This window comes from Brienomyrus brachyistius, chromosome 6, assembly GCF_023856365.1.
Source record: "Brienomyrus brachyistius isolate T26 chromosome 6, BBRACH_0.4, whole genome shotgun sequence".
Lineage (NCBI taxonomy): Eukaryota > Metazoa > Chordata > Actinopteri > Osteoglossiformes > Mormyridae > Brienomyrus > Brienomyrus brachyistius.
In genome coordinates, this window is record NC_064538.1 from 3225023 (window position 1) to 3250254 (window position 25232).

Below are 25232 nucleotides of genomic sequence, written 5' to 3' on the forward strand. Positions count from 1 at the left end.
TGCATTCATTAATAATCACAGATGACACACATTTCACAAGGAATGTCCATGATTTGTATGGCGGTTGGTCAGTATTTGATATGTTGTTTTAACTCTGTTCCTTTATCGCTAGCGCCTCATATTCAGTGTGCCATGTATCGCTCTGGGGAATCCATATCGTCATCCTAATCTTGCCCCCCCACAGGGAGTCTGACAGATAGGGCTTCCCTGCGGTGACGAGCCCTATGTGTGAAAAACTAAGTACAGACGCTACTCTATTAACGAACGAGTTATGTTCCAAATGGCCATTCGTAACTTGAAATGTTTGTAAGTCGTCATTCTATATCATTTTAAGGGGATAAGCAAGTACAAAGAATTAGGATGCTGGGAGTTCGCACGCTACGCTGCTGCGCGGCGTGAGTAGCGGCCAGAAGTCGTACTAAGCAAAACTGACGCACAGAAAAAAATGATGTTGCGGACAGGAAACGCGAGCCAAACGAACATGAACACGAAGTTCGTTAGTAAGTAGAGGAGCATCTGAATACCAGATGATTCAGTAGCTTTTACTGTAGAACCACCTTTAGCAGTAATAACTTGAAATAATCATTTCCTGTGTGACTTTATGAGTCTCACGCATCATTGAGGGAATTCTTGCCCTCCCTTAGTTACAATGTTGCTTCAGTTCACTGAGGATTGTGGGAAATCATTTATGCACAAATCTCTTAAGGCCCTGCCCCACCAATTCATTCAGGTGGAGGTCTGGACTTTGACTGGACCATTGCAATATCTCGATTCTTTTCTTTTTCAGCAATTCTGTTCATTGTTGGATCATTGTTCCAATTTCAGCCAAGCTTTAGCTGTCGGACTGAAAGCCTCACATTTGACTCGACTATACTTTGGTATGCAGGGGACTTCATGATCGACTCAGTGACTGCAGGTGCCCAGGTCCTGTGGCTGCAAAACCAGCCCAAATCACCTCCCTTCCACCACCATGCTCGACCATTAATATGAGTAGTTTGTGCTGATATGCTGTTTGGTTTTCGGCAAATGTGGCACGGTGCATTATGGCCAAACACCTCCACCTCATCACCCCAAAGGACGTTTAATCTGTTCCAGAAGTCATGTGGTTTGTTCACATATGACTTTGCGAACCTAAGCCATGCTGCCGTGTTCTCTTTAGAGGGAAGAGGCGTTTCCCTGGTAACCCTTCCAAACAACCCATACTTGCTCAGTGTTTTTCTAATTGTACTGTCGTACTGTCACTCACAGCATTTAACATGCTACCTCAGTTCAGTATAGTCTGAGACGTAGCTCCTGGATTTTTTGCGATTTCCCTGAGCGTTGCGCGGTCTGACCTTGGGGTGAATTTGCTGGGTGGATGTCCACCCTGTGGGAAGATTGGCAACTGTCTTGAATGTTTTCCACTCAATGTTTATCACTGTAGAATGATGGGCTTCAAGTTCTTTGGTATTTCCCAGATCACAGGCACAGAGACTAAACCAGCTGAGCTACTTACTGTCCGCTTATTTCACACACTGTTCCTGCATTTTGGTTTAGTTTTTGTTAAATGAATAATTACACGGTGTAATATGTCCTACCCCAGGAAATACAGGGCACAAAGCAGGACCCCCCCACCGCCCCGCCCGAGTGGACATATTAAAAATACAATAAGATTAAAAATAGTTTAAAACACTCACAGAAGCATACAAATGTGTCGGAAGTGGCACGGCATTCATTCTCCCCACGTTTTAATTTGTGTTATATAGTCTGAGAAAGTATTTGAGTCGGTACTTTATCGTAAAGATGAAAGTCGTAAGCACTTTCAGAATGACTGTATAGATGAGCGACACTATGTTCAGCCACAGAGAAATTAGGGGCTAAAACCCATTCACTGCAAGATTCCAGTATCAATGATTTCTGAGTAATTTGCAGTGACTTCTGACCAGGGGCTTCCTGTTCCTGGAAGTAAACTAACAGCCAGGGTTATAGGGGCATACTGTGCATTGAGTATCATACATCAGGTGTGTTAAACAGGGGCAGCACCAAAGCTCTGCGGGGGGGGCTGGATTTCCAGGAGAAGGGTTGGGCACCACTGATTTAAAGTAAAGTTTGCAGAAAAATACGTACACTTTCTTCCTGTCCAATTCCTTTTCTAAGAATCGGTTTATTGATTTGGAAAAAGAATCAGAACGAATTTAAGAACACTTAAGACAGAGACAAAAATAATATCAACTGCTGATGAAGTTCTCGGTTATCTATTATTAAAACTGTAGACCACGGAAGCTGAGACTTCAACACTGGGAAACGTTGCTAATACCTCAGATTCATAAACATAGAAATGGTTCTGTGAAACAATCCGAGCTTATTAAACATTAAAATATTTGTCGTTTAACACCGGGGCATTGAAAGGCTCGTGACCCCCTGGATTAACGTCACTGTTATTCCGATCAATTATGATAAAACATGAATGAACTGTAATATATTCCAAGTAGAGTACGATTTTCCAAGAATATATCTTATTAATGGTATTTCTTTTTCCCCATTAACAGGGTAAATGCGTCGATATAGCCCTAAACAGCGGACAATCCAGGGATAATTGATTATTGATAAGCCGCAGGAGTATCTGTCTTTATGCAAAAAATAAATGACTCATGGCATGACTCAGAGCGCGATGTAAATTTCAGACCATTTAACTGACGCGTTTGCAGCACCGCTACAAAGTCTCTCTTTGCCTGAATAGCACATTGAGAACTGCTTGCCTCTGAGATATTGCCTTTTGAATTTTTATAGTTTGTTGATTTTTTTTTCCACAATGCATGTTTGCAACTATTGTACAAACCTCTTCTTCTGTGTCTTCTTTCTGGTAAGTGCTTCAATGAACCTTGAAATCCAGTTCGTTATTATTTATTTTAAGAAGCTAGTAGAGGTCATGGGATTTAGTTTAGGGAAAATGCAATGTTTAAGTATTAAGATTCTGGATTGTAATGTTTGTGGAAATATTTATTACATTCTTCGGTAACTGGTTGAGCGGACGCAAATAATATAACATTATTCTATTACTTATATATATTATTTAACCACAAACTACGTCATAATTACACACAGCTTTCATGTTAATTCAACATTAATGAATCGCGACGCTTCTTCTCAAGCAGTCACTATATCTGTTATTAGGGACTTGGAAATTTTTCACCAAATTGTCTTGATTAACTTCACACCTATTTTAATGGAAAGAGATTAAAAAACCATAAAAAATGATACCTCATTTGTCAATATATCTTTAATAGAACCAGAGATATTGAAGATTTAATATGCCAGAAATGGGATTTTTGTTCTAATGTAATTACAATTAGAGCTGCAGAAAAAACTGTGACTACTTAGAACAACTTCGCTCTGCATAGGCGGAGGGCAGCCTGCGCCTCATTCAATAAATGTAAGAAATTGTAAATAGGGTATGGTGCACTTAAACAACCAGAACTTTGCCAATATCTAACCAATCTTAGTGATTTTTGTTGTTGAATGTTGAAATGAAAATTTACTTGGGGGTATCTACATTAACTGGCATGATGTCCAACCAATCAGGAGCCAGATCGGTGGTCACGTGACATTGATCCATCCTCCGTACAGCACATAAAATCCCTTCGATCTTCAATCATCCAGAAGTGGGCACACGATTGTATAGTGTGGGCATCCATCAATCGTCATCATAGTTGGCAATTTTCACATTTAGGGTGCAATAAATATGCCTGTGCACAAATAATCGATGCCCCACGATTCTTTCGATTTTTATTTAGTGCGTGAAAGTTACCTTGTTTTCAAATTGTTGTTGCTCCGCGAATACTGAACCGATTTTGATCCGGTAAAAAATAAGAAAATCAAGGATAAATAAATTATTCAAAACGGCGGATATCTCATAAGTTGAATGCAGAGCTAGCCGCGAAAACCGCATATTCGCACCCACCCCGTAGCCACCGCTGAAAAAATGATGACGTCAGCACACGGAATATTGGAGTGAGTGACCAAAGCAGGATTTCCAAGTCCTGTTATTATGTCTGTTAATCATGGGCTTCACCGCCATTAAATGTGAGGGGGGACGTGTATTTAATAATGATTCGTTTGGACCCCCCACATTTAATATACAATAGTAGTTTTATGCTAGTGTCCCCCCCCCCACACACACACACACACACACACACATTCAAATGCTTCTGACGCCCCTGCTGTTAATTCTGTGCACCTTTAGTAAGTACTTAAGTGGCAAGTCAGATATAACATGAAATTTTAAATACTGATCTTATGTTTGTTAATCAATAATGAATTATCAGTAGTAACTGAGTTATTACTATTTGTGCCCCGTATAGATAAGTGTATAGATAGCACATGACATATATAATGTATCAAAATTATACTCTTTAAAACTGCCAAATTATTCTTCGGACTTCGTAAGTTTCATGGTGCCTATACTCCCGCTAAATTTAGCACCCAGTTGCTTACTTGTGCATGCTTATGCAAGCAGTCAGCGTCGATATTTTTTTTCTTTCTAAGAAACCTGCTTTTAAGTTATTATCCAGATACATTTAATTATTACTGACATGTCAAGAAGAAAATGAATAATAGCATATTGAACTGTTAAAGCAGCTTGACTTTTTCAGCCCTGCCTGGTCTCTTTGTAACATCCATCGTTTGAGGAACTTCCACCAACTGCGCTCACTCATAAATGACAAGCAGTCACACTTACGCCCGTGCCGTATTTTCGCTTCTATCTATTCTGAGCAATCGTGGTCTATGGTGTGTGTGTGTGTGTGTGTGTGTGTGTGTGTGTGTGGGGGGGGGGGGGGTGTCTGTGTGAGAAAAGAAGGTGGTTGAGCTTCGGAAGCGTCGGGAGACTATTTTTATGTTCAGACCGGACAAATTTGAAACTTATTATTGTGTTTGTCAGGGGACAACAGCTAAGCGCCCCCCCACCCCGAGGAATAGTGTGCAGTCTCCCCGATTGCAAGTGTTATAGACTTGTGTTAATGGGTCAGTTATATGATTGCATGATACGTTCTAAATCTTAAAAATATGCTACCAGTCAAACGTTTTTACACTCCACAGGTTTTTAACACTCTTCCAATTATTTCATAAACTGGATTTTTTTATTCTTGGAAAGTTGAATGAACAACTATGAATGAAAATAAAAGTCAAACAAAACAAGTTTCCTTTATAACATGGAAAGATTGCATGTGCAACTTCCAGTTAACTGGTTGTGCGGTGATGGCATAGTTAAATGCTGGGCTGTCCTTCAATTTTAAATGCACTAGTTAACTGTTTCTTCTCATGAAACAGAGCAGTGTTCGATGTCCCTTATAGAAAGACTGCCTAGACTGTCTAAAAATAATATCAGCAGTTGATATTATTTTTGTCTCTGTCTTAAGTGTTCTAAATTCACATACTGTGAATTCATTTGGCAAAGAATATTCGGTGTAGTTTTTATAGATGTGTGTAACATGCAAATGTAGACAATGTCAGTTTCAGCAAAAACTTTTGACTTCCCTGCTCTTGTTAGTCCGCTAGGATGCAGTTCTTAAATAACAAGTCAGAATATTGTCAAAATACATCGCATTCATCGGTCAACACGAGACACAATGACAACAACAAAACAATGCAATTTCACAATCACAAGTCAAACGGCTGAAGATCTTGTTTACCTATGTCCCTTAACAAAAAGCAAACAATATAGAAAAAATCAATACCGTCCGTGACAAGCATACAAAACATTAAAAAAAAGTTATATTTTAACATTATTTAGGCCAAATTAATTTCTTCAACTTCATATACTCAGGGTTGCCAAGTGTCACGCATCTGACGTGACACATGCAAGAAATCTTACAGAATATTATTCCATTAAAAACCTAAAATTAGCTATATCAAAAGTGCTGGAGCAGTTTGCAAAGCCTACAGACTATATATTCTTCTACCCACTACCCCACCTGGGACATATGCTGCCACCAAGGGACTTCCAGGCATCTCAGTCCTGGACTTTCTGCACCAGGTGACTCCAGGTATATCCCACTATTTTGGTGTCTGCTTCAAGGTCTCTACACCACGTATTTCTTGCCCATCCCTGGTTTCTCTTTCCTTGGAGATCCCAGTGAGCACTTGCTCCGTGCTTTGTGGAGTGTGATCGGTCTCCATCACCATCTCAGAATCTTTTATAGTCTTCTGTAGTAAGCTGGTTGGTTCTCTGGCAAAGATCCTGATCGTTCATAGTGTTTGGCCAAAGGATCCAGAGGATCTTTTGCAGACAGGTGTTAAGATGGTCTGTACTTTCTTCATTGTCGCCAGGTCTTCGGGTCTCTGCTCCATATAGAATAACCGATTTGCCATTGCAGTTGAACAGTCTGATTTTTTTTTTTGTAGAGTCAGTTCCTTAAAGTTCCAGATGTTCTTCAGGTGGAAGAATACTGCCCTTGCTTTGCCTATTCGTGACTTGACATCAGTCTTGTTGCCAGCACTGCCCAGGTAGATGAAGGCTTACATCTCTTCTAAAGCCTCACCTTCCAACTTGACTGGGACAACTGTGGTAGTTCTGACCTTCAGGATCTTTATCTTCCCCTTGTTGATGCTCAGGCCTACTTGAGTCAAGGTGGTTGCCAAGCTACTAGTTTTATCCTTCATCTGCAGATGGGTTTGGGACAGTCATGTCAGGTCATTTTTAAAATCCAGGTCAAGTTGCGTGAAAAAAGGCGTGAGTAAGCACTCCTGACAAACATCCCTGATCTCACCTCAAAGGCATTGGTGAGCTGTCCTCCATAAACTTCTCTGTAGGTCATCCTGTTATAGAGGGAAGAGTTGCATTCCAAGTACTGCTCAATAATCATGCGAAGGGTAGCAATCTGGTCTGTACATGATATGTCTTTTCAGATGCCTGCCTGCTGATCTCTTAGTCGGGCATCTACTTGGTCCTTCATTCGGTTCAGGATTATCGTGTTGAACACGTTGAGCGTGGTTCTTCTGCAGTTTGCACTGTTGCTGAGGTCACCTTTCTTTGGTAACTTGATGAATATCCTTTCTTCCATTCCTGATGGCACCTGCTCCTACTCCCAGGTCTTCTCAAACATTTGGATGAGCATCTCCAATATGGCATCCATGTCCATCTTAGGTCGGATCCTCCGCTGATATATTGGCTGGGTTTGGTGACACCGGTTTATTTAACAGCTCTTCAAAATGTTCCTTCCATCTGTTCCGCTGTGGTTCCTCTCCCATCAGTGATTTCCCACCTTGTCTTTTACTGGTCTGTCTGGCTTCCTGACAGTTTCTTCATAATGGAGTACCTTCATATTTCCATTTCTCGCTGCTTCTTCTGCTTCTCTTGCCACGCCTTTTAGCGTTTTAGCTACTTTTATCTTCTCCGATGTTTCTCTCCACATTCTTATGGGCTTCTGTTTACTCCTGTAGTGCTTTCGCTCTTCCAGCTCTTGCTCTACTGTTGCCGATGGCTGCGTTCATTTCCTTCCTGCCTTTTATTTTCCTCATTGGCTCTGTTATCAGCCACTCCTTATGTTAGAGCTTCATGAGCCCAAAAATGTTTGTTTTTTTTTTGTTCTCACGGCTTTTACCTTCAGCAGGACAAGGTTGTAGTTTCTGCTTCCACGTGTGCCGCCTTTCCTGCTTCATACATGGTTCACGTGTTCCATGTTCTGATGTTAACCTCTCTGGCAGAAATAATGGCAATGAGCGTGGTAGCTTCTGCAGGAGCATATCAGGCAGGACCGGCACAGGCCGGGCAGGAGCGAGCAGGACAGGAACAGGCACAGGAACACAATGGGGGGAGACGAGAGACAAGGTGAACAAATGCTCAGCATGGCGCATATCAACAATACTTCACATCTGTCTTATGGACAGGTCTGGCTTTTATAAACTAAACGGGTGGAACGCTGGCTTCAGAGCCGCCTTTTAAGCCCCGCCTTCTCGGGGGTGGGGCAATGAAGGTACATGCCAGGTTGTTGCAAAATAATAAAAAAAAAATGCAGGAAACACAGAGGAATATTTATTTTATTTTTGGCAAAACAACATAAAGTATCAGAACTTAATCAGAGCAGAAAATCTGTTAGAAGAACAAGTAGAGACAAAGAGAGGAGAGAGACCTCAAAAAGAAGAAGAATAGTGAAATGCAGATAAAAAGTTGTATACTACTAACAGGAGTCAATAGGAAATTGCTACACATGTAAGTAACTAATGGCACATAATCATTGTCAATAACCTATTTGTGGTGATGGCCAAATGAAGCTTCATGAACCACTTAGTGTATTTTCTGATCCCTTAAGCTGTCCTATAGCTTTGTAGTGCTTAAAATAATAAATAGCTAATTTGCTGGGTCGCGATTTAGGAAGGTAAATTATGTTCGAAGGCAGTAGTCTAATTGTTAAAATACATTTCCAAATTTACAACTACAGTTATAATCTATACAAATAGGCCTACAATTTTATAAGTAATTCATTATTTATAATTTACGACAGGAAGGGTTTGCGGGAAATGGGGTGTCCATTTCCCGCAAACCCTTCCTGTCGTAAATTATAAATAATGAATTTTACAGTTAAGCTGTATTACTCTAGGACTGCCACATGATGGCGCACTTCATTTTATCCTCTGCCAAAATCATTTCTGTGGAGGGAATATTATCCGGAGTCGCGATTCTTATTTGTATCGTCATTGGTTTCATTCGCACATTCTTTACTGTGTGTAAACTGAAGTGCTTTATCTTTACAAAAATGTTATTTTACAATTTCTTAATCCACGTTCTATATATATCGCTTATAGGCTAGTGCCATCAACAGGGTTTTCGCGAACTTGATCAGCATTTTCTGCATGAACCACCTTTACGATCCGGTCTTATTTTTGTGATATTTTTATGTATGTTACGAAACATTGAAAAATCCCCCCTGTTTTCAGGCACAAGTAACTGTGTACAGCTGGTATCCGAATAGCACAACATGTACGTCAGGTAAGGAAGAGACCTTAACTTTTATGTTCGATGCTGTAAACATTAAGAGATTTTTTATGAATGAATAATAAAAATATAAGTTGAATTAAACATAAAACCCGCATGGGTTCTATTCAGTTCTGCGTGTATTTTCAAAGCAACAATGAAAAGTAAAATGTAACTTCTTCATTAAATAATGGCCCCTGCTGATGTGGTGGAGCTCGGATTCGATTCTCCGCGGAAAATGATTGCCCCTCCCTGACCTTGATCGTTTTTTTATGACTTAACAGGGCTTGTATATCGGCAAGAGAAGTGTGTCCCCTGTCCACCCAGGACGTACTGGCTGATGAAGCAAGGCAGGGCTCTGTGTGAGCGCTGTACGGAAGTTTGCTCAGGTGAAAACGCTAAACATTTCTGACCAGGACTTTCTCCAAATACATACTAAAAACGTAAGGGATGCAGCAGCTTGGACCCATAATAACCAGGGCTGCTTTTGGCCCAGTGGCCACCAGGGGGCTCCCTTCTGATCAGCTTGTCAGAATGAAGGAAAACGGCATGACTATCAGGAGCCCACTAGAGATTTTGGGCCCCATATTATGCATCCAATTATTTTCCAGATTTCTTAGGGAATCTTCCTAACTCCCCCCCCCTTTTCAGTGCCCCTGGGCAATGAGGATGACATGTAGAGTTTCAGCTTTATTTAAAAATAAAGCTCTGATATAAAATGAACCCTCACACCAAAAAATGAAAATATGTCCTGGACTGGCCCTTGCACTTACTTATAAGGGTCACATGTACTCCTGCTTAGTCATTCAAGTATCTAACCAGCCAATCATATTACAGCAGTATGATGCATAAATTCATGCAAATAGAGTTGTTTATATCAAACACCAGAAAGGGGAGAAATGTGATCTCACTGATTTTGAACATGGCCAGTCACTAGAGGAGCCTGGACCAAGACATCTGATTGTTTGGTCCCGCCTCCTCTACTTGCATTGACCCACCTTCTCTATAATCTGATTGGTTGGTCCCGCCTCCTCTAGTTGCATGGACCCACCTTCTCTATAATCTGATTGGTTGGTCCCGCCTCCTCTAGTTGCATGGACCCACCTTCTCTATAATCTGATTGGTTGGTCCCGCCTTCTCTAGTGGAATGGACCCACCTTCTCTATAATCTGATTGGTTGGTCCCGCCTTCTCTAGTTGCATGGACCCACCTCCTCTATAATCTGATTGGCAATTTCTCTGATCCTGTCGTTTTTTTTTTGTTCTGCCCTCAAAACATTTTTGTGTAAAACTCCCATGAGCAAAAAAATGAGGCCGTTTTGCGAGAAAATTTTGCTGAACATTTTTCATATAAACAGGTATAATATTCTGAGACAGAAAGAAACACTTCTGCTTAACTTATAGCGTAGTATTTTATGTTTAAGTTGTGGGTGACAGTATCTTGCCTGGTAATTGTTCTCTAAACTGTCTTGTCAATAAACAGGTCGGCGTCACCTGAAGGAGGTGAAACCCTGTAAAACCAGCTCCAATCGTGAGTGCCACTGTGATGCAGGCTTCTTCTGCGCCAGCACTGCACAGTATACCTGCAGGAGGTGTTTGCCATGCCCCCCTGGCACCTTCTCCAGCTCTCCATCCCGTAACAGGTTCTGCCAGTCCCACTCAGAGTGAGTGTTTTCAGCAAGTCAGTACACCTACCTTTTCAGGTGCAAATCCAGTTATAGAATTATACCTTGTGGACCCCAGGTTGCCCAATTCAGTCAAAATCCTTAAATTACAGTGTATTTCAGTACCTGTTTATTTTTTTATTGGCATTTAAGCTCATTGCAGTGTTCATGGCATTACAGGCACTTTTATAATCCACTGTGTGGACTTTTGTTCCCAGTAATGCCATTGACTCCATGCAAATGGCCAATAACCATTAGCTGGAAAAAATGTCAGTCACCTCGCTTCCATTAAAGGGGTGTATTTACTTGAATAAATTATATAGAAATTCAACCATTACTGTAAGAGAGAAATTCCAGATAAAAGACATTTCTAGGGAAATTTACTTGAGTTCATTCTCCGTCCAGCACCATGCAGGTGACAAATTCCAAACAACTGAGATTACCTCTTTAACCTTATTAAATTATGCTATTAAACAATACTTTTCATTTAAGTTGTCCTCACCTCATTGGATAGGACACAGTGCTTCCTAGAATAACGGCAATAAAATGGTCAAAAAACTGACCAGCCTGCATGAAGAGTACATTGCAAACACATTCAGCGTGCATCTAATTCTAGATCTGAAACCGTAGTTCCAAGGGTAGGCAAAGACCTAAACCTGATCTAATTAAACTCTGTGGGAGTGATTTGAATTATTATGGGAAACATGATTTGTTTAAAAGTAACCTTTTTGGTCTGTTCTGTACACAGGAGAGATATAGTGACAAGTCAAGTTGAATCAACAGCAAATCAGCTTCCAGGAATTTACAGTATTTCTTTTCATGTGATGACTCTTTTCTAGGTGTACTAGTGCGGACATGGTGGTGGTTATAGAGGGCACTGCAACCTATGACCAAGTCTGTGGTTCTACCGCAACAAGACCTCAGGATCTTATCCAGGGCAACAGAACCAAGAATGTCAGATAGCAGTATTAATAGAGTAAGGCGGCATCAGAAGGAAAGGCGAGAAAACCAAACAACTCCAAGACCAAGCAACGCAACTCCCCCACTCCCTGAATATGGCAGATTACAGCGAGCTTTACTGTGAAAAACATTTTTATAATGAAATTGAAACCCTGTAATGTACCAGGAAAACTGGTATCCTCGCTGTTCTACTCCTATATATACAGTGGCTAGCAAAAGTAATCAACACATTTACATAAATTACAAATTGATACATTTCCGCATGGCTGAACGGGTTGAGCGGGCGGCTGTGTCCTCCGGTCTTCTCTTTTGTTCACTGATTTTTGCCTGTGTTTTAGATCCTTCATGATCCCTTTTGTTTCTAGTTTTGTTTTACTTAAAATAAAGTCCCTTGGTTTATTCCAGCCCCTTCGTCCTCCACCATGCCCATCCAGGACGGTCAAATCATTTCTCTCATGTGAAGTATTATCAATCAATAAAATGTAACTTTCCCTCAGACAAATTCATTTGCAAGGAATCTATGTTGGTGGTCATGATGACAGACCTTTCAACTGAGCCTCCAGATTTTTTCCTGGCTTGGACCCAAGTGCAGGGATTGCAAATACCAAAAGATCCGATAAGATCAGGGTTGTATGGAGGACAGTCTTGCCTAAGAGTTGGCAAAAACTAGCTACAAAAAGAGTCATTCGGGGATTGAAAGCTGTAGGATCTGTGTGAGAAATGTCATTGTGTTTTCTGTAATTTCATTGTGTTTTGTGTTTCTGAAATGTGATGACCCCCCTCCTATACACACACACACACACACAAACATGATGCGAGCAGGATTCGGAAGAGCTGATTGGGCAGAACAATCTTGCAATAATCAAGGAAGGTCTCTGAATTTCCCTACACCAAAGAACCCTTCCTCAAGCCTATATCACTTACATTTAGCTATACTGTATATATTGAAGTACCTGACACACTGGCATGGAGCATAATTAAGGAAACACTGAAATGGATTCAGGTTACCAGCAGAAATTATCAGAAAACTTGGGGTATGTTCATCTTAGGTTAGAAGTGAATCTAGTGTGTGTATGCGTGTGTTTTCAGTCTTGCTGTTTTCTGTCTAGCTTTCCTACGCCTGTTCCATACTAGAATCCCCATTTCATAACACAAGAAGTGTTAATGTTCAAATATATATAATTTAATACATAATAATATTATAATCTGGGATACAAGCAGAGTCTGGAATTATTCCCTCAGAAGTTACTGGGACTAGCTGAATGGAGTGAATGTGGAAATGAGGCAAGGTCACCATTCTGTGGCAGATTCACAGTGTTCCAGAGGTCAGATCTTTCAGCGGGCAATTCCCTGACAATAGGCTACTGGCACACTGGTAATATAAAGGCCAGGGATTATAGAAACTGGGTTTGATTTTGCAGCATATCAGTGAGCTCGGCAGTAATAGTGATAATAGTAAATTTGTCCCTTAATGCAGCTAACTCTGATGGAGACTGTCACAATTCAGTATATGTAGCATAGACTGAGCACTGTAGCGGTCAGGACAAGTATATCTGAGCATTGCAAACGATCTTAATAACTGCTGGAATTACGGGATATTGTTTAGCAATGTATAACACATAGAGAATGTAATAATTAGGGCACTATTACTGTAAGAAGATGTAGCCAGAAGCTGATGTAAACTGTGCAGAGTGTGACCTTGTAACCTTCAGGGGATGCAGAGCAATTACAGGATGTCACTAAAAACAAGTAAGACTTAGTACCTTGTGTTGGCGTAGAGGTTTCTGTGTCTGTTAGCTATCCTATGTTAGCCTTTGATGTATGACTATATACTTAATTAGAGCATCTTATCACTACTTTGAAGACCCAGAATATTGCTGTCTGTGGTTAATCATCTCAGCACCAGCTGAAACTGAAACTGTTCATTTTTATCAGTGAAACCTGGAAAGTTTTGCTTTCCCTCTGTAGTTCTTGGCTCTTCTCCAGAACGACAAAGAGTAACAATATTGGCACCCGGTCACTTTCTCCAAAGCAATTAGATAATAAAATAAATAATTGGCAGCCTTATCACAGAGGTGCGAGGGGGTATCTGAACCACGGAAACAGGGACACAATGACAGCAAATGATCCAGAAAAAATAATGCTTGGAAAACCCCTGTGATGAGTATCCTGATATGAAAAAAGGCACGACAGTCAGTGTGATTCGCAATGGGACACAGTCCTTCAAGGGGGCCAGCATTGGTGGTAACCTCGCTGTTGCAATAAAGACTGGATCTGAAGATCTACACAAGCGGATCCTGACTCCTGATTGGCGGGGACAGAAAAGCCACAACAGAGAAAAAGCAGGCAGTAATTCAGGACTGCGACGATCTTTACTTATATATAATCTACGGAAGATATGAGTCTTTCATCGTTTTTTCATGAAAAACAATAAAAAAAAAAAACATTGAGCAGGTCAATCATAAGAGTGAACGGAACCTACCTTAAAAGCCTCATCAAAAAACTGAATATTTTTATGACAAGGGGTAAGGATGATCTCAGCCCAAAGATTCCCAGCTAGAATCTTTTCCTTATGGCCAGAGTTACACAGGGGGGCATTCTGTGGCAGAGTGGTCTGCTATAAAATGCCCCCCAGCTAGAACATTTTCCTTATGGCCCAGCTGAAAGTAATCTAGGCAGCACAAATAAGGGATAAATATGAGTATCTGGTGCAAGTTTCGTGCAAGTAGGATTTTCCCAGCCAGAATTACACAGGGGGGGCATCCTGTGGCAGGGTGGCTTGCTATAAGATGCCCTCTCTCCCCCCGCCCGTCCCAGCTAGAATCTTTTCCTTAGGCCACTTAAAAAAAAAATTGGTTCTCGTCCTTTTTTTTTGGAGGGGGTGGGTCGGGCGGGCGGGATTTTTATTTATTTATTTATTTTTTACAAATTTTGATTGACTGTTTGGACTTTCAAATATGTAAGAAAATACATATTTGAAAATACATACCGAAGAGAGCAGACCTACTTAGTACGCCTCCTCAGTTCTTCCAGTTTGTTGCGTTTCAAATATATTAAATGTAAGAAAATACAATGAAGGAATGTAAATTCCTTGATCCATGTGTATCTCATAAATGCCTTCCCAACTATGGATTTGGATACTTTATGCTGATGTTTCATTCGTGAATATAAAAATGATACTATTTGAAACCAATATTCTGTTTGTCATTCCCATTCTAAATGAACAACCAAGATTTTAAAATATCTATCTAGAGAGAACGTGTATTAAAACATGTTAAAACACGAGGAATTTACAAAATACAGGAACCTGAATGGTTGAACAAGGAAATGCAGCTCTACAAACAAGTACTTAAGAACATGTACCACATCACTTCCCCAGATTTAAATCTTTGCACCAGCCCATCTCAGGTAGAGACAAATTTAGGTTCATGAAACCATTCCAAGACTAGGATTACACAATGTGGATCAATCGTCGATGTGGAATGCGCGAGAAATTCAAATTTCGTAATTCTTGGGCATTTTCCATGCGATTTTTACGAAATAAAAAATAAAAAAAAATTCGGGTCGGAGGCATTTCGGCGGGTCGGGCGGGGACGAGAACCAATTTTTTTTAAGTGGCCTTATGGCATTGCCCAAAGTAATTTCCACAGCTCCAGATAAGAGACGTTTTCTTGACTTCCTGCGTGGATTGCAATAATCTACACGCATATGATGCTGTCAATTTGTTGTAGCCCCTACATTAAAACGTAAAGATGGTATTCTGCTGGTTTCTAGAATGTATAACAACAGGTATTATCGTACCACGGGCTGATACTGGTGTTAATGATGGAAAGCGCTGCGTGGTGAGAAACGCGCCTGGTATAAAGGCGGCAGTTACACAAGACTTTATGACGAACGTGTGGGCGTGAATGAAGCACCCCGCCCGCCCACTATCGCAATTTTCACTTTAAAGGATGAAATGATGACATGCCAATATGCAAGGAGAAGAATGCAATACACAAGCCTATCATACGTGTGACATGTGCCGATGACTGAAATGTATAAACTCTAAACATGTTTGGAAAAATCCTCTATCTGCTGTTTGGTCTTGTGGCGCGCCAGATGGAAAATGAGGTTTGTACCTTTGATTTTATAAGAAATCCAAACTTTAGTTAGGCGAGTTTTTATTCCTTTGTCGTGTATCAGACTGAATGGCTTGTTCTAAAAACGCGTTCGTCCTGTTTCATGTCGCACAGTCGACAACATTTCGGGGGCGGGTAATTGCGACATAATTATCGTGGAAAAGCGCCAGTATAAGTTTTGTTATATAAGTTTCCTGAACTGAAGCTTAACTTATTTGGTATACTCTTGGTATACATTTGTTTCATATTTGCATGTGTTTTTGTATTACCCTTATGTCCATACGTTCAGTGCATGCATCGTCAGTGCAAGTTTCAAAGGTTTTTATGGTCCGAGATATTAAACTTCCTCCCCCCAGTGAGCTCGCACTGCATACATTCAACCTCATATTGGGACAGTATCTGCCGTGGACGCGCAGTGCGAGCAAATGTGGAAAAACTTCCTCATGCCTTCGGGATGTCGCACATGGCTTTTTGGAAATCAAAAGTGCAGTGTGATATTTTAAATGATAATCGAATATTCGTTGAATCTTACATATACAGTTTCGTTATACTGAAGGCGCCTTCGTGCACTTTGTCCATGTTGAAGTACGAGGTCTCTTTCTATTTGATAAGTAACTGGAGTATGGTTTGCGTGCATCAAATTCTGCTACACTTCCAAATTTCTAAACAGGGACTAAAATTAATTTAAAGAGTATCGTTGCTGCAATATGCGTACAGATTGCGGCTTTTAAACTCATGGCAACGGAGAATTAATCCGCTCATGAAATGTCTCTAGCACTGTTAATCTTCGTCAGATTCATTACGAACATGTATATGAGCTACAAAACACACTATTAAGCGTGTAGTCAGAAATTTGTGTTTCTTTTGGCTTCCCTAAAAGGCTAGAAATGCTTAAAGGAAATTATTTCTTCCAGCGTGCGCCGGAGACAAAACCAGTTCCTTAAATTATTTGCAGTAACACAGCAGTCACGTGTTTTTTTTTTTTTTTTTTTTTTTGTCACTGACAGTCTGATGTGTATTAAACTTAGGTGCCGGTTTTGGACAGTATTTCGTTGTATTGTATATTACGGTGCACTTAGAACAAAACAGAATTCACGTGTAAAAGAAATCATTTACATACTGTGACCCTAACACTCGTGAATATGGTGCAGAAAGTAAAACTACAAGATCTATGCTCATTGTTTTCTTATAGCTTACAAATTTAAAAAGAGTATTACAGGCTAGAGTATCAGCTGTGATACAGATGCATGACAGATCTGAACTTGTTGCCTTCATGCGCTCTCTGACATTTAAAAATGAATATTTGCAACTGCACAACAAAGGCAGTCGTGGTCAGACTTTTAAATATCCATTTGTGTTAACAGATAAGCTGCAGAGAGTCTGAACCACTCCAGATTTTTATAACCAGTGCCTGGGGCTCGCATGACTTACTGGTGTGCCCAGAGGTGGATAGTTCAGGTCCCGAAAGTAAAAATCCAGACCAAGATTTTGTTGCAACCAACCAGTTGAGTACTCAGTGGCTGTATCTCTTTATACTCACCTGGTTGGTTGAAACAAAATCTTGGTCTGGATTTTTACTTTCTGGACCGGAACTACCCACCTCTGCTCTGGGCAAAGACCTGCGTGCTTTCCAGTCTTTAGTTGAATAACAGTGTGATCACCTGTCCTTGCAGGTGTCTGCGGCGCTTCTGTCATCTAATTCCAATGGGACTTGTGCCAAAGCCAACCAATACTATGACGAGGACAAGGACCTCTGCTGTGAATTGTGTGCACCAGGTAGGAATGGGCCTGATTTCCTGGATTCCACCACAGAGTTTATGTTCATAAGTTTGCCTATAAAACGGCTACATTTTCCATGGATATACGACATTATGATGTAGATACTGTTGTTAACTATGTTACGCTGTGCCAATGATCCCGAATGATTCCGCAGTCAAGCAATGCGGAAGTCATCCATAACCACAGAACTAGGAACAGTTTTGTCAGACTAATGCGCCTTAATTTTAGCCACCGTAAGGAAAATTTTAATACTGATACCGTACTTATACACTACAGCAGTGAACAGGGCTGGACTGGGACTAAAAATTGGCTCTGGACTTTGGTGTCCCCCAAAGTAAGTTTTGCTGACCAGTCAGTAGAAGAATGATCTTTGCACATGAATGGTGTGGTTGAATATTATACTGCGTGTGTAGGGCGGGCAATGTGATGATGTAATCAGTGATATCAGACAATAACCCGTCTTGGTATCTGACAGTGTCTCACTTATGATTTGGGTTTCAGTTCAGCTTTATAGCTATATTTACGACAGCATGTTTAATGCGGCACATCGCCCACGTCTATCTTCCAATCAGCCGGTGGAATGTCAGCCATTCGAGTGCAGCTTTCATGGTGGGGGACTGATGTTATGATTCATCTCATTCGCACATTATGGTTTCGTGAAAAAAAATAGAGAAGCCTAAATTTAGGTATTATTGTGACTTTTGATCTAAAATGACTGTTTCTGTGATGATATCCGTCCATCACTGTGACCACTTAATTCCAACCGGGGTCGCTGGAGTCTATCCTGGGAACAATGGGCAGAGGTGGGAACCAAGCCTGGGCCAACACACTGCAGAGTGCACACACACAATTTATACTCGCCAACCAACCTGCCCTGCATGCGTGGGGAGGAAGCCGGAGCCCCCGGCAGAAACCCACGCGAACACGGGGAGAGCGTGCGGACTCCTCACAGAAAGGACCCGGGACTGAACCCAGAACCTACTTGCTATGAGGCAGCAGCACTAACCACTGCACCGTCATGCCGCCCCCAGTGATAATATCAATTTGATACTTTCATTTATCCCAATATTTTTAAGCTAAAGTTTTGGGGAAGGGCGTGACTCAGCATGCTAAGCCTCAGTGTCTTTGATCAGAAGGTCGCTGGTTCGAGCCCCACACTCTGCAAAATAGCCATATGTCTGTGGGCCTTTCAGCATGGATCTTCACCCCCCCCCCCAGAGCAAGAAGGGGTGAGCAAAAAGATAATTTCCCCACAGAGATTAATAAAATGTCACTATAGTCTTTTTATATATTGCCCAACCATAGGTGTCTGGTTGTGTTACACTGTTGAATTTTATTGAAAGGGTGTCTGAGCTGCTGACTAGCGATGCAAAGATTGCAGTTATATCCACAGGCGCCGCAGTTAATCTACGGATCGGTTGGGAAGAGCCATAAAAATTAACATTCTGATTAATAGCAGATGAATTCCAGGTGGATGCTTTGTATCATGGATGAGGAAAATATTAATTACATTCTCTGAAATGTGAACATATTTAATCTTCATTTTACATGGAACAAATTAGATGAATGGGCTCTCATTGCATCTGTCTTAAGCAGCAATAGAGGCAACAAAGATCTGAGTGAAAAATCAAATAAGGAGAATTAAAAAAAGGAAGTGGAGGGTTATGTGTGGGAGTGATTTTGTGACCATGACACCATGACAGGTCGGGTTATGGGTGTCATATGTGACACAGTATCAGTATTTTTAAGTGTCTGTATTTGCAGTTTGTAAGTTACAGTGACAGGCAAAATTTTATTTTGATGAGATAATAATTAGCCTATATTGGGGCCTATATTAGGGCTCCTGAATGTGTTGTGTTTTATTACTTATTTATTTTGGGCAACAGGCAAACATTATTAGCTTTTGAACTGTTTGTGTTCGGGAAGTTGCAGTGACATTCACAATTTTAGTTTGAAGGGATTAAGATGTCAGGACTTGTTCAGGTTGTTGTGAAGATATCTGTTGCTATTTTTATTTTACCAAAAAAGAAGAACTTTTACTTAAAACATTTAATGTTTATTTAAACGATTAAATCGTTATTTATTCATAACCAGCCTTACATATATCATCCTGAGAAATATTGGTAATGTGTGACCGGGTTCCAGTCTCTGAATGGGAGAAACTAATTAATTTGGGTGGGTAGTGGGTAGGAGGTGGAAAGTTCACGTCCGGAAACTACAAATTCAGATCAAGGTTTTCTTTCAACTAACCAGTTGAGCATAAAGAGTCATGGTCACAGCATGCTCAACTTCAGGGCCCCAGTGAAGCCGGCCTGTCCTTAGTCAAGCACTAATTTGACGTCTGTTGCGCTCGGTACACATTTTCAAAGGAACAAAATCTGTACCACAGAACAGCCATCTCATGAAATGGCAGGTGTGGTGGCATCGGTGTGCTTGCGTTTTTGGGTTCCTCGCGGGCTCCTCCTGTACCGCAACGACGGCGCTTTCTGCAAAGTGGCTGTACCCTGATGGGAAGTACGCACTGCACCGCGCCGCCATTGATGTCACAGTCGGTAACACACATCCGGTGCGCGTCACTGACGCTTGTCACCTTTGCACTCTGAGCTGTTCACAGGAAGCTTTTAACCGTGAACCACGGTGCGACTGCTGCCTCATCTGTGAATTTCTGATTGCGTCGGCACAGTCGTGTTTGGGTTCCTCAGGCTTTCTCTTGCATTCTAAACTGCACTATGAGACCAACTTCTAAAACAATCAGACTTCTGTATTGGACTTATGCGATTTCAGAACTTGCTGTGGAATCGAATGCATCAGAGGGTCTTCGGCGTCAGCTGTGTAGAACCCTGTGTTGCCGTTATTACAGGCACGCGCCTAAAGATGAGGTGTAGCCATGAGTCGGACACAGTCTGCGAAACCTGCCCGCTGGGCTTCTACAGCGAGAAGATGAATTACTACCCTAACTGCTTCAGGTGTCAACTGTGCCGAGAAGGTGAGTGTTCTAAGGTGATTCTGAGGTGGTGAGAAATTGTTGACCCCTTCGAGCAGTGTTTCCCAACCTGGTCCTTGGAGACTCACAGATGTTCCACATTTTTGCTCCCTCCCAGCTCCCTGACAGACAGTTCACATTTTTGCTCCCTCCCAGCTCCCTGACAGACAGTTCACATTTTTGCTCCCTCCCAGCTCCCTGACAGACAGTTCACATTTTTGCTCCCTCCCAGCTCCCTGCCAGACAGTTAACATTTTTGCAAAATTGGGAAGCACTGCCTCAGAATGCTTTCACTCAGTATGTGATGTGTGTCCATGCAGATAGAGGCCTGCAGTACGCCCAAGAGTGTACTGCGTCCACCCCGGCCGTGTGCATGTGCAAGGAGGGCATGTTCTGCAGATTCCGAGACCACAATCACCAGTGCAGAGAGTGCAGGCGTTACACACTCTGTGCACCAGGATTTGGTGTCACCGAGGCAGGTAATTTGGATGGCCACCGAGTGCGACACCGCTGTCAGCCAGACAGGATTTGAGCGAATTACTCACCTTCCAGATTCACGTCAGAAAATGTGCAGCTAGAGCGACACGTATGTTTGTGGTGAGAATGAATCATTTGACAGCTGAAAGTGCCTTTGCATGCAGAAGTATCTGCCAGTTGTAGCATTTGAATGTTTGGGTGTGGTGGGAGTAACTGGAAAGTACACAGCATATTCTTTCCTGCTGTGACTGGGAGCGTGTCGGTGATGCTTATCTCAGACTTTGTGTGACAGGGACCGCTAACTCAGATGTCCGGTGCATGCGCTGTCCAGTGGGAACATTCTCTGACACGACATCCTACACTCAGAGATGTCAGCTGCATACAGAGTGAGTACTGTCACTGGCTTCTATAAACTGTAAGGCAGGGCTGGTCTGACAGTGGCTGTCTTAGTGATGTCATTATTCGGGCCACATCTGGCAACACCAAAATGTCCAGGAAACACAGCCCCCAAAGAAGAGCCTGATTTACTCTGAAGCGTAATGCTGACAAACATCCGTAGCTGAATTTCAATATGCGTCATCATCTGGGACATTGATCTGCCTTATATGTGATCTTTTCTTCACATACTAAGGAAGCTTTTTAAATTAGTTATTGCATTTCCTCTCTGTACAGTAAGTTCTGCAACCTCCCCCAGGAGTCCGGAGTAGTGCACTGTGCTCCCAGTGCTCGGAATCTGGGTCCAGTGAGCTTATAAGCATGATGCTGTAATCACTGCACCGTCTGGCTCTGTCATACTCGCCTGGACTGGCAGTTCTAACCTGCCGTTTTCACCTTTACCCTTCACCCCCAGCTGCAGCTCTCAGGGGAGGGATGTTCTGCAGCTCGGCAATATCGAGTCGGACACCAAATGCGGACCCAGCGTGAGCCCCCCCCCAGCACATGACCCCAGCACCACTGCTGTCACTCTCACATCATCCGTTACCCCCTACGCCGAATCGAGTCTCACTAATGCCAGTGAAACAGTATACGGGTCGCACATCACAACCTCCCAGAGCATCCCATGGGTTATAGGTAAGGAACTGTTCAAATAATTATCCATTGTCAGAGTTTTATTGTCATATATACATAGCACAATTAAATTCTTACTTGTGTGCTTGATTTGCCCTGGTGCCAACAAGGATATTCAGGACAACAATGAATAAACAATAAAGAAGTATTAATGAATAATCCCATTGTTGACACATACATATACAAATGTCATGCTGTGTATATATATATATACTCATTGGCCACTACATTAGGTACACTTATTATTATATGTACGCTCATTGAAGCAGATACCTAATCAGCCAATCATATGTCAGCAGCACGATGTATAAAATCATGCAGATATGGGTGAGGAGCTTCAGTTAATGTTCAGATCAAACACCAGAATGGCGAAGAAAGGTGATATAAGTGATTTTGAACGAGGCATAGTACATGAAGAGGTATTTCAGAAACTGCTGATGTACTGGGATTTTCACGCACACACGTCTTGTCCGCTAAGTACCAGTTTAATATCGTTTAAAAGCCACAGCCTACCTGACAATCGTTGCTGACCATGTCCATGCCTTCGTGACTACATTACCCAGCTTCCAAAGCTCATGTCATGTCAGACGTGTTTCTTGAACATGACAGTGAGTTCATTGTACTCAAATGGCCTCCACAGTCGTCATATTTTAGTCCAATAGAACCTCAATGGGATGCAGCGGAACAGGAGATTTGCCTCATGAAGGATAAATCTGCAGCAACTGCATGATGCTACGCTATATGGACAAAAGGATTGGGACACCAGGCCATTTCACCCACAGGAACTTTTATGACATCTCATTCTAAATCCATAGGCATCAATATGGGGTCGGTCCCCCTTTTGCAGCTATAACAGCTGCCCCTCTTCTGGGGAGGCTTTCCACAAGGTGTGTCTGTGGGAATTTTTACTCATTCATCCAGAGGAGCATTTGTGACATCAGGCATTGATGTTGGACATGAAGGTCTGGCTTGTGATCTCTGTTCTAGTTTATCCTAAAGGTATTTTATGTCGTTAAGCTCAGGGCTCTATGCAGGCCAGTCAGGTTCTTCCACACCAAACTCGTATGTGTGTGTGTGTGTGTGTGTGTCATTTTCCCCCATGTTTATAAACACTTGCTTCTGCACATTCTCCTGATTTGTGACGTATAACTGCCCCCTTTCCATTTTCCTTTCCTTTGACAGTTCCTGTTTGCGTAGTAGGAGCCCTTACAATACCCGCCATAGTTGCAGTGTTGATCTTCATCGCCTGGATGCTCAACAAGAAGAGAGGTAATGTTCAGACGCAGGGAGACCCCTGGTGTTCAGCTCTCGCCTGCAGCAGCAGTGCCGTGATGCTAGGTCACATGGCATTATGTCTCTCTCTGATTGGTGCTTCTGTTGCTCTCTTTTCCTTTATCTTGCGTAAGTCATATTCTTTCATGTAATTTTGTGTTTTTCTTTGGTTACAGCGGGTGCAAGCAGCGATGGGATGGTGAGTTTGATGTATTGAGTGTCATTAAAACATTTTTTTTTGCCTATTGAATATTGGTTGATGCATTCAATGCAAACTGAAAGACAGAGTGGACAGATTGAGTAGGTTTTGCTGGATTTGAGATTGAACATCTGACTTCCTCAGTTCTAACGCTCTGTTCCTCTTCCGATTCTGCCATGACTCCTTCCCCATCAGCTTCCTTTGTTTGACTACAAAGGGTTGGGCCTACAGAAAGGTGGTCCGAGCAGCGTCCTCAAGTCTCACTTACTGGGACATGCGCAGCCCAACTGCACCAATCTACACTCCTCAGGCCAAGCCGTGCTGGAACCTCACTGCAGCGCCGTGGGTGGAAAGTCTCTCACTTCCTCATCTTTGTCCCAGTTTCCGGATTCCTGTGAAGAAGGTCACGGTCTGGTGGCGTCATGCCAGTCAGCTGCTCTACCGTAGACGTGTCTCACACGGCAAATGTCATAAATGTCGGTCCTAAAAAAGCAGAATGACAAGTCTGGACACATTAACAAGATTATTTCTTCTTATGGGAAAACTGGAGTATCATATACTGTAATACATTTTGAATATATGGATGGGTGCTCTGCATAATGCAAAGTCCATTTTACAATATTGTTGACTGTATACCAGTCTGAAAAGTGGAAATTTATTTTATGTGTGTGTTTGATAACCGTTTTTTAAAACTTGAATTATCAATTTCTTTTTGGATAGTCAATCTTAAATCTGAAACGAGCTTTGTTTGTAATCGTATTTGACAGTAGTCATTAAATAATTTATGTTGCAAAAGATATGTATGTTTTATAAATATAGGTTAATGCTTGTGAGATGTCAGATATTGTCATATATATATATATATATATTATTCGGAAGTTTTTCGTTGCGTGTTAAATTGTTAAAGAGGAGTCATTGCTCCATCTAGTGGTGACCATGAAATTTTTTTTCTGTTATTTTGCTAAGCCAACGTAGCTGTTAAAAAGACGTAACAAAATTAGCCCCGTGTTACACAGTTAATGATTTTTATTTTATACATTACTTATTTTTTTATATAAAATTATATTTTAATAAATTAAAGCAAAGTTTTAAATATTTCTCACTTTGATGGGGAGGGAATAACGTGTGGTAATCTCTCATGTTTAGTTCAGATATCTTGTATGTGCATTTACCCCGGTGTGATGGCCCCGTATAGCGGAGCCCAGTAACAGCGCAGACCATGCTAGGAAAATGTGTAAATATCCCCTTGTTTGTGTTGTTCTAAATACTTGTTGTGTTCCCCATTGGTGTTGCGCCCTCACCTGGGTCATGCGTGAGCTGTGTCTGATCTCGTTACCACCGCGATGCATCTGCCCACCGTTACAGTATATATTTTCACAATTTTTGTGCAGGCTTTCTGTTACTGGCTAGTAAGTATTATATTAGACGATGAATGTTACATGGTTACAGTAAAAATCATACATTATATTAGGAGCAAGAGCAAGTTGTGTATAGATAATTCTCCTGGTTTAAAAATCTGATGGGCAGATGATTGTAACACATATTTATATAGGCCTGTATCATAACCACATGGATTACCTTAGAGCTACATGTGTGTCTTTTGTAGTCGTTAAGTAATGACAAAAAAAAAAGCAAATGGCAAAATGTTACTTTCACTGGAATCTGTTCCTTTCTTTGTATTAATCGGCGAGAACACCACTTCTGGTTTGCACAGCCTGCACACCCGGCGCCCCATTTCGGCTTCCTGTGGTCGTTTTTGC

At 41.6% G+C, this 25232-nt stretch overlaps 2 protein-coding genes across 3 annotated transcripts; both read left to right on the forward strand.

Annotated features, from left to right (window-relative positions):
* Nucleotides 1-2704: 2704 nt before the first annotated feature.
* On the forward strand, nucleotides 2705-12075 carry LOC125744982 (tumor necrosis factor receptor superfamily member 6B-like). 2 transcript variants are annotated; one of them, XM_049017348.1, is made up of 5 exons: nucleotides 2705-2842; nucleotides 8914-8965; nucleotides 9235-9339; nucleotides 10433-10613; nucleotides 11453-12075. In XM_049017348.1, the coding sequence occupies exons 1-5, from the start codon at nucleotides 2792-2794 to the stop codon at nucleotides 11574-11576; spliced, it is 513 nt and encodes a 170-aa protein (XP_048873305.1). In that variant the 5' UTR covers nucleotides 2705-2791; the 3' UTR covers nucleotides 11577-12075. The 2 variants fall into 2 exon arrangements, 1 of the variants encoding a protein (XP_048873305.1); XR_007398537.1 differs by lacking the exon at nucleotides 2705-2842 and adding an exon at nucleotides 7965-8188.
* A 3430-nt stretch (nucleotides 12076-15505) lies between these two features.
* Nucleotides 15506-25121, forward strand: LOC125744980 (tumor necrosis factor receptor superfamily member 1B-like). Its single transcript, XM_049017343.1, has 9 exons — nucleotides 15506-15686; nucleotides 17368-17470; nucleotides 20334-20459; nucleotides 20777-20935; nucleotides 21226-21319; nucleotides 21784-22004; nucleotides 23184-23270; nucleotides 23450-23472; nucleotides 23668-25121. The coding sequence occupies exons 1-9, from the start codon at nucleotides 15627-15629 to the stop codon at nucleotides 23917-23919; spliced, it is 1125 nt and encodes a 374-aa protein (XP_048873300.1). The 5' UTR covers nucleotides 15506-15626; the 3' UTR covers nucleotides 23920-25121.
* The last annotated feature ends 111 nt before the right edge of the window (nucleotides 25122-25232 follow it).

Excerpts from the sequence above, each read along its gene's own strand:
- LOC125744982 (XM_049017348.1), top strand. The coding sequence starts at position 2,792 with ATGCATGTTTGCAACTATTGTACAAACCTCTTCTTCTGTGTCTTCTTT. Across the intron at positions 9,340-10,432 it reads CTGTACGGAAGTTTGCTCAG|GTCGGCGTCACCTGAAGGAG; the intron begins GTGAAAACGCTA and ends GTCAATAAACAG. Across the intron at positions 10,614-11,452 it reads TTCTGCCAGTCCCACTCAGA|GTGTACTAGTGCGGACATGG; the intron begins GTGAGTGTTTTC and ends ACTCTTTTCTAG.
- LOC125744980 (XM_049017343.1), top strand. The coding sequence starts at position 15,627 with ATGTTTGGAAAAATCCTCTATCTGCTGTTTGGTCTTGTGGCGCGCCAG. Across the intron at positions 20,460-20,776 it reads GTGTCAACTGTGCCGAGAAG|ATAGAGGCCTGCAGTACGCC; the intron begins GTGAGTGTTCTA and ends GTGTCCATGCAG. Across the intron at positions 20,936-21,225 it reads ATTTGGTGTCACCGAGGCAG|GGACCGCTAACTCAGATGTC; the intron begins GTAATTTGGATG and ends TTTGTGTGACAG.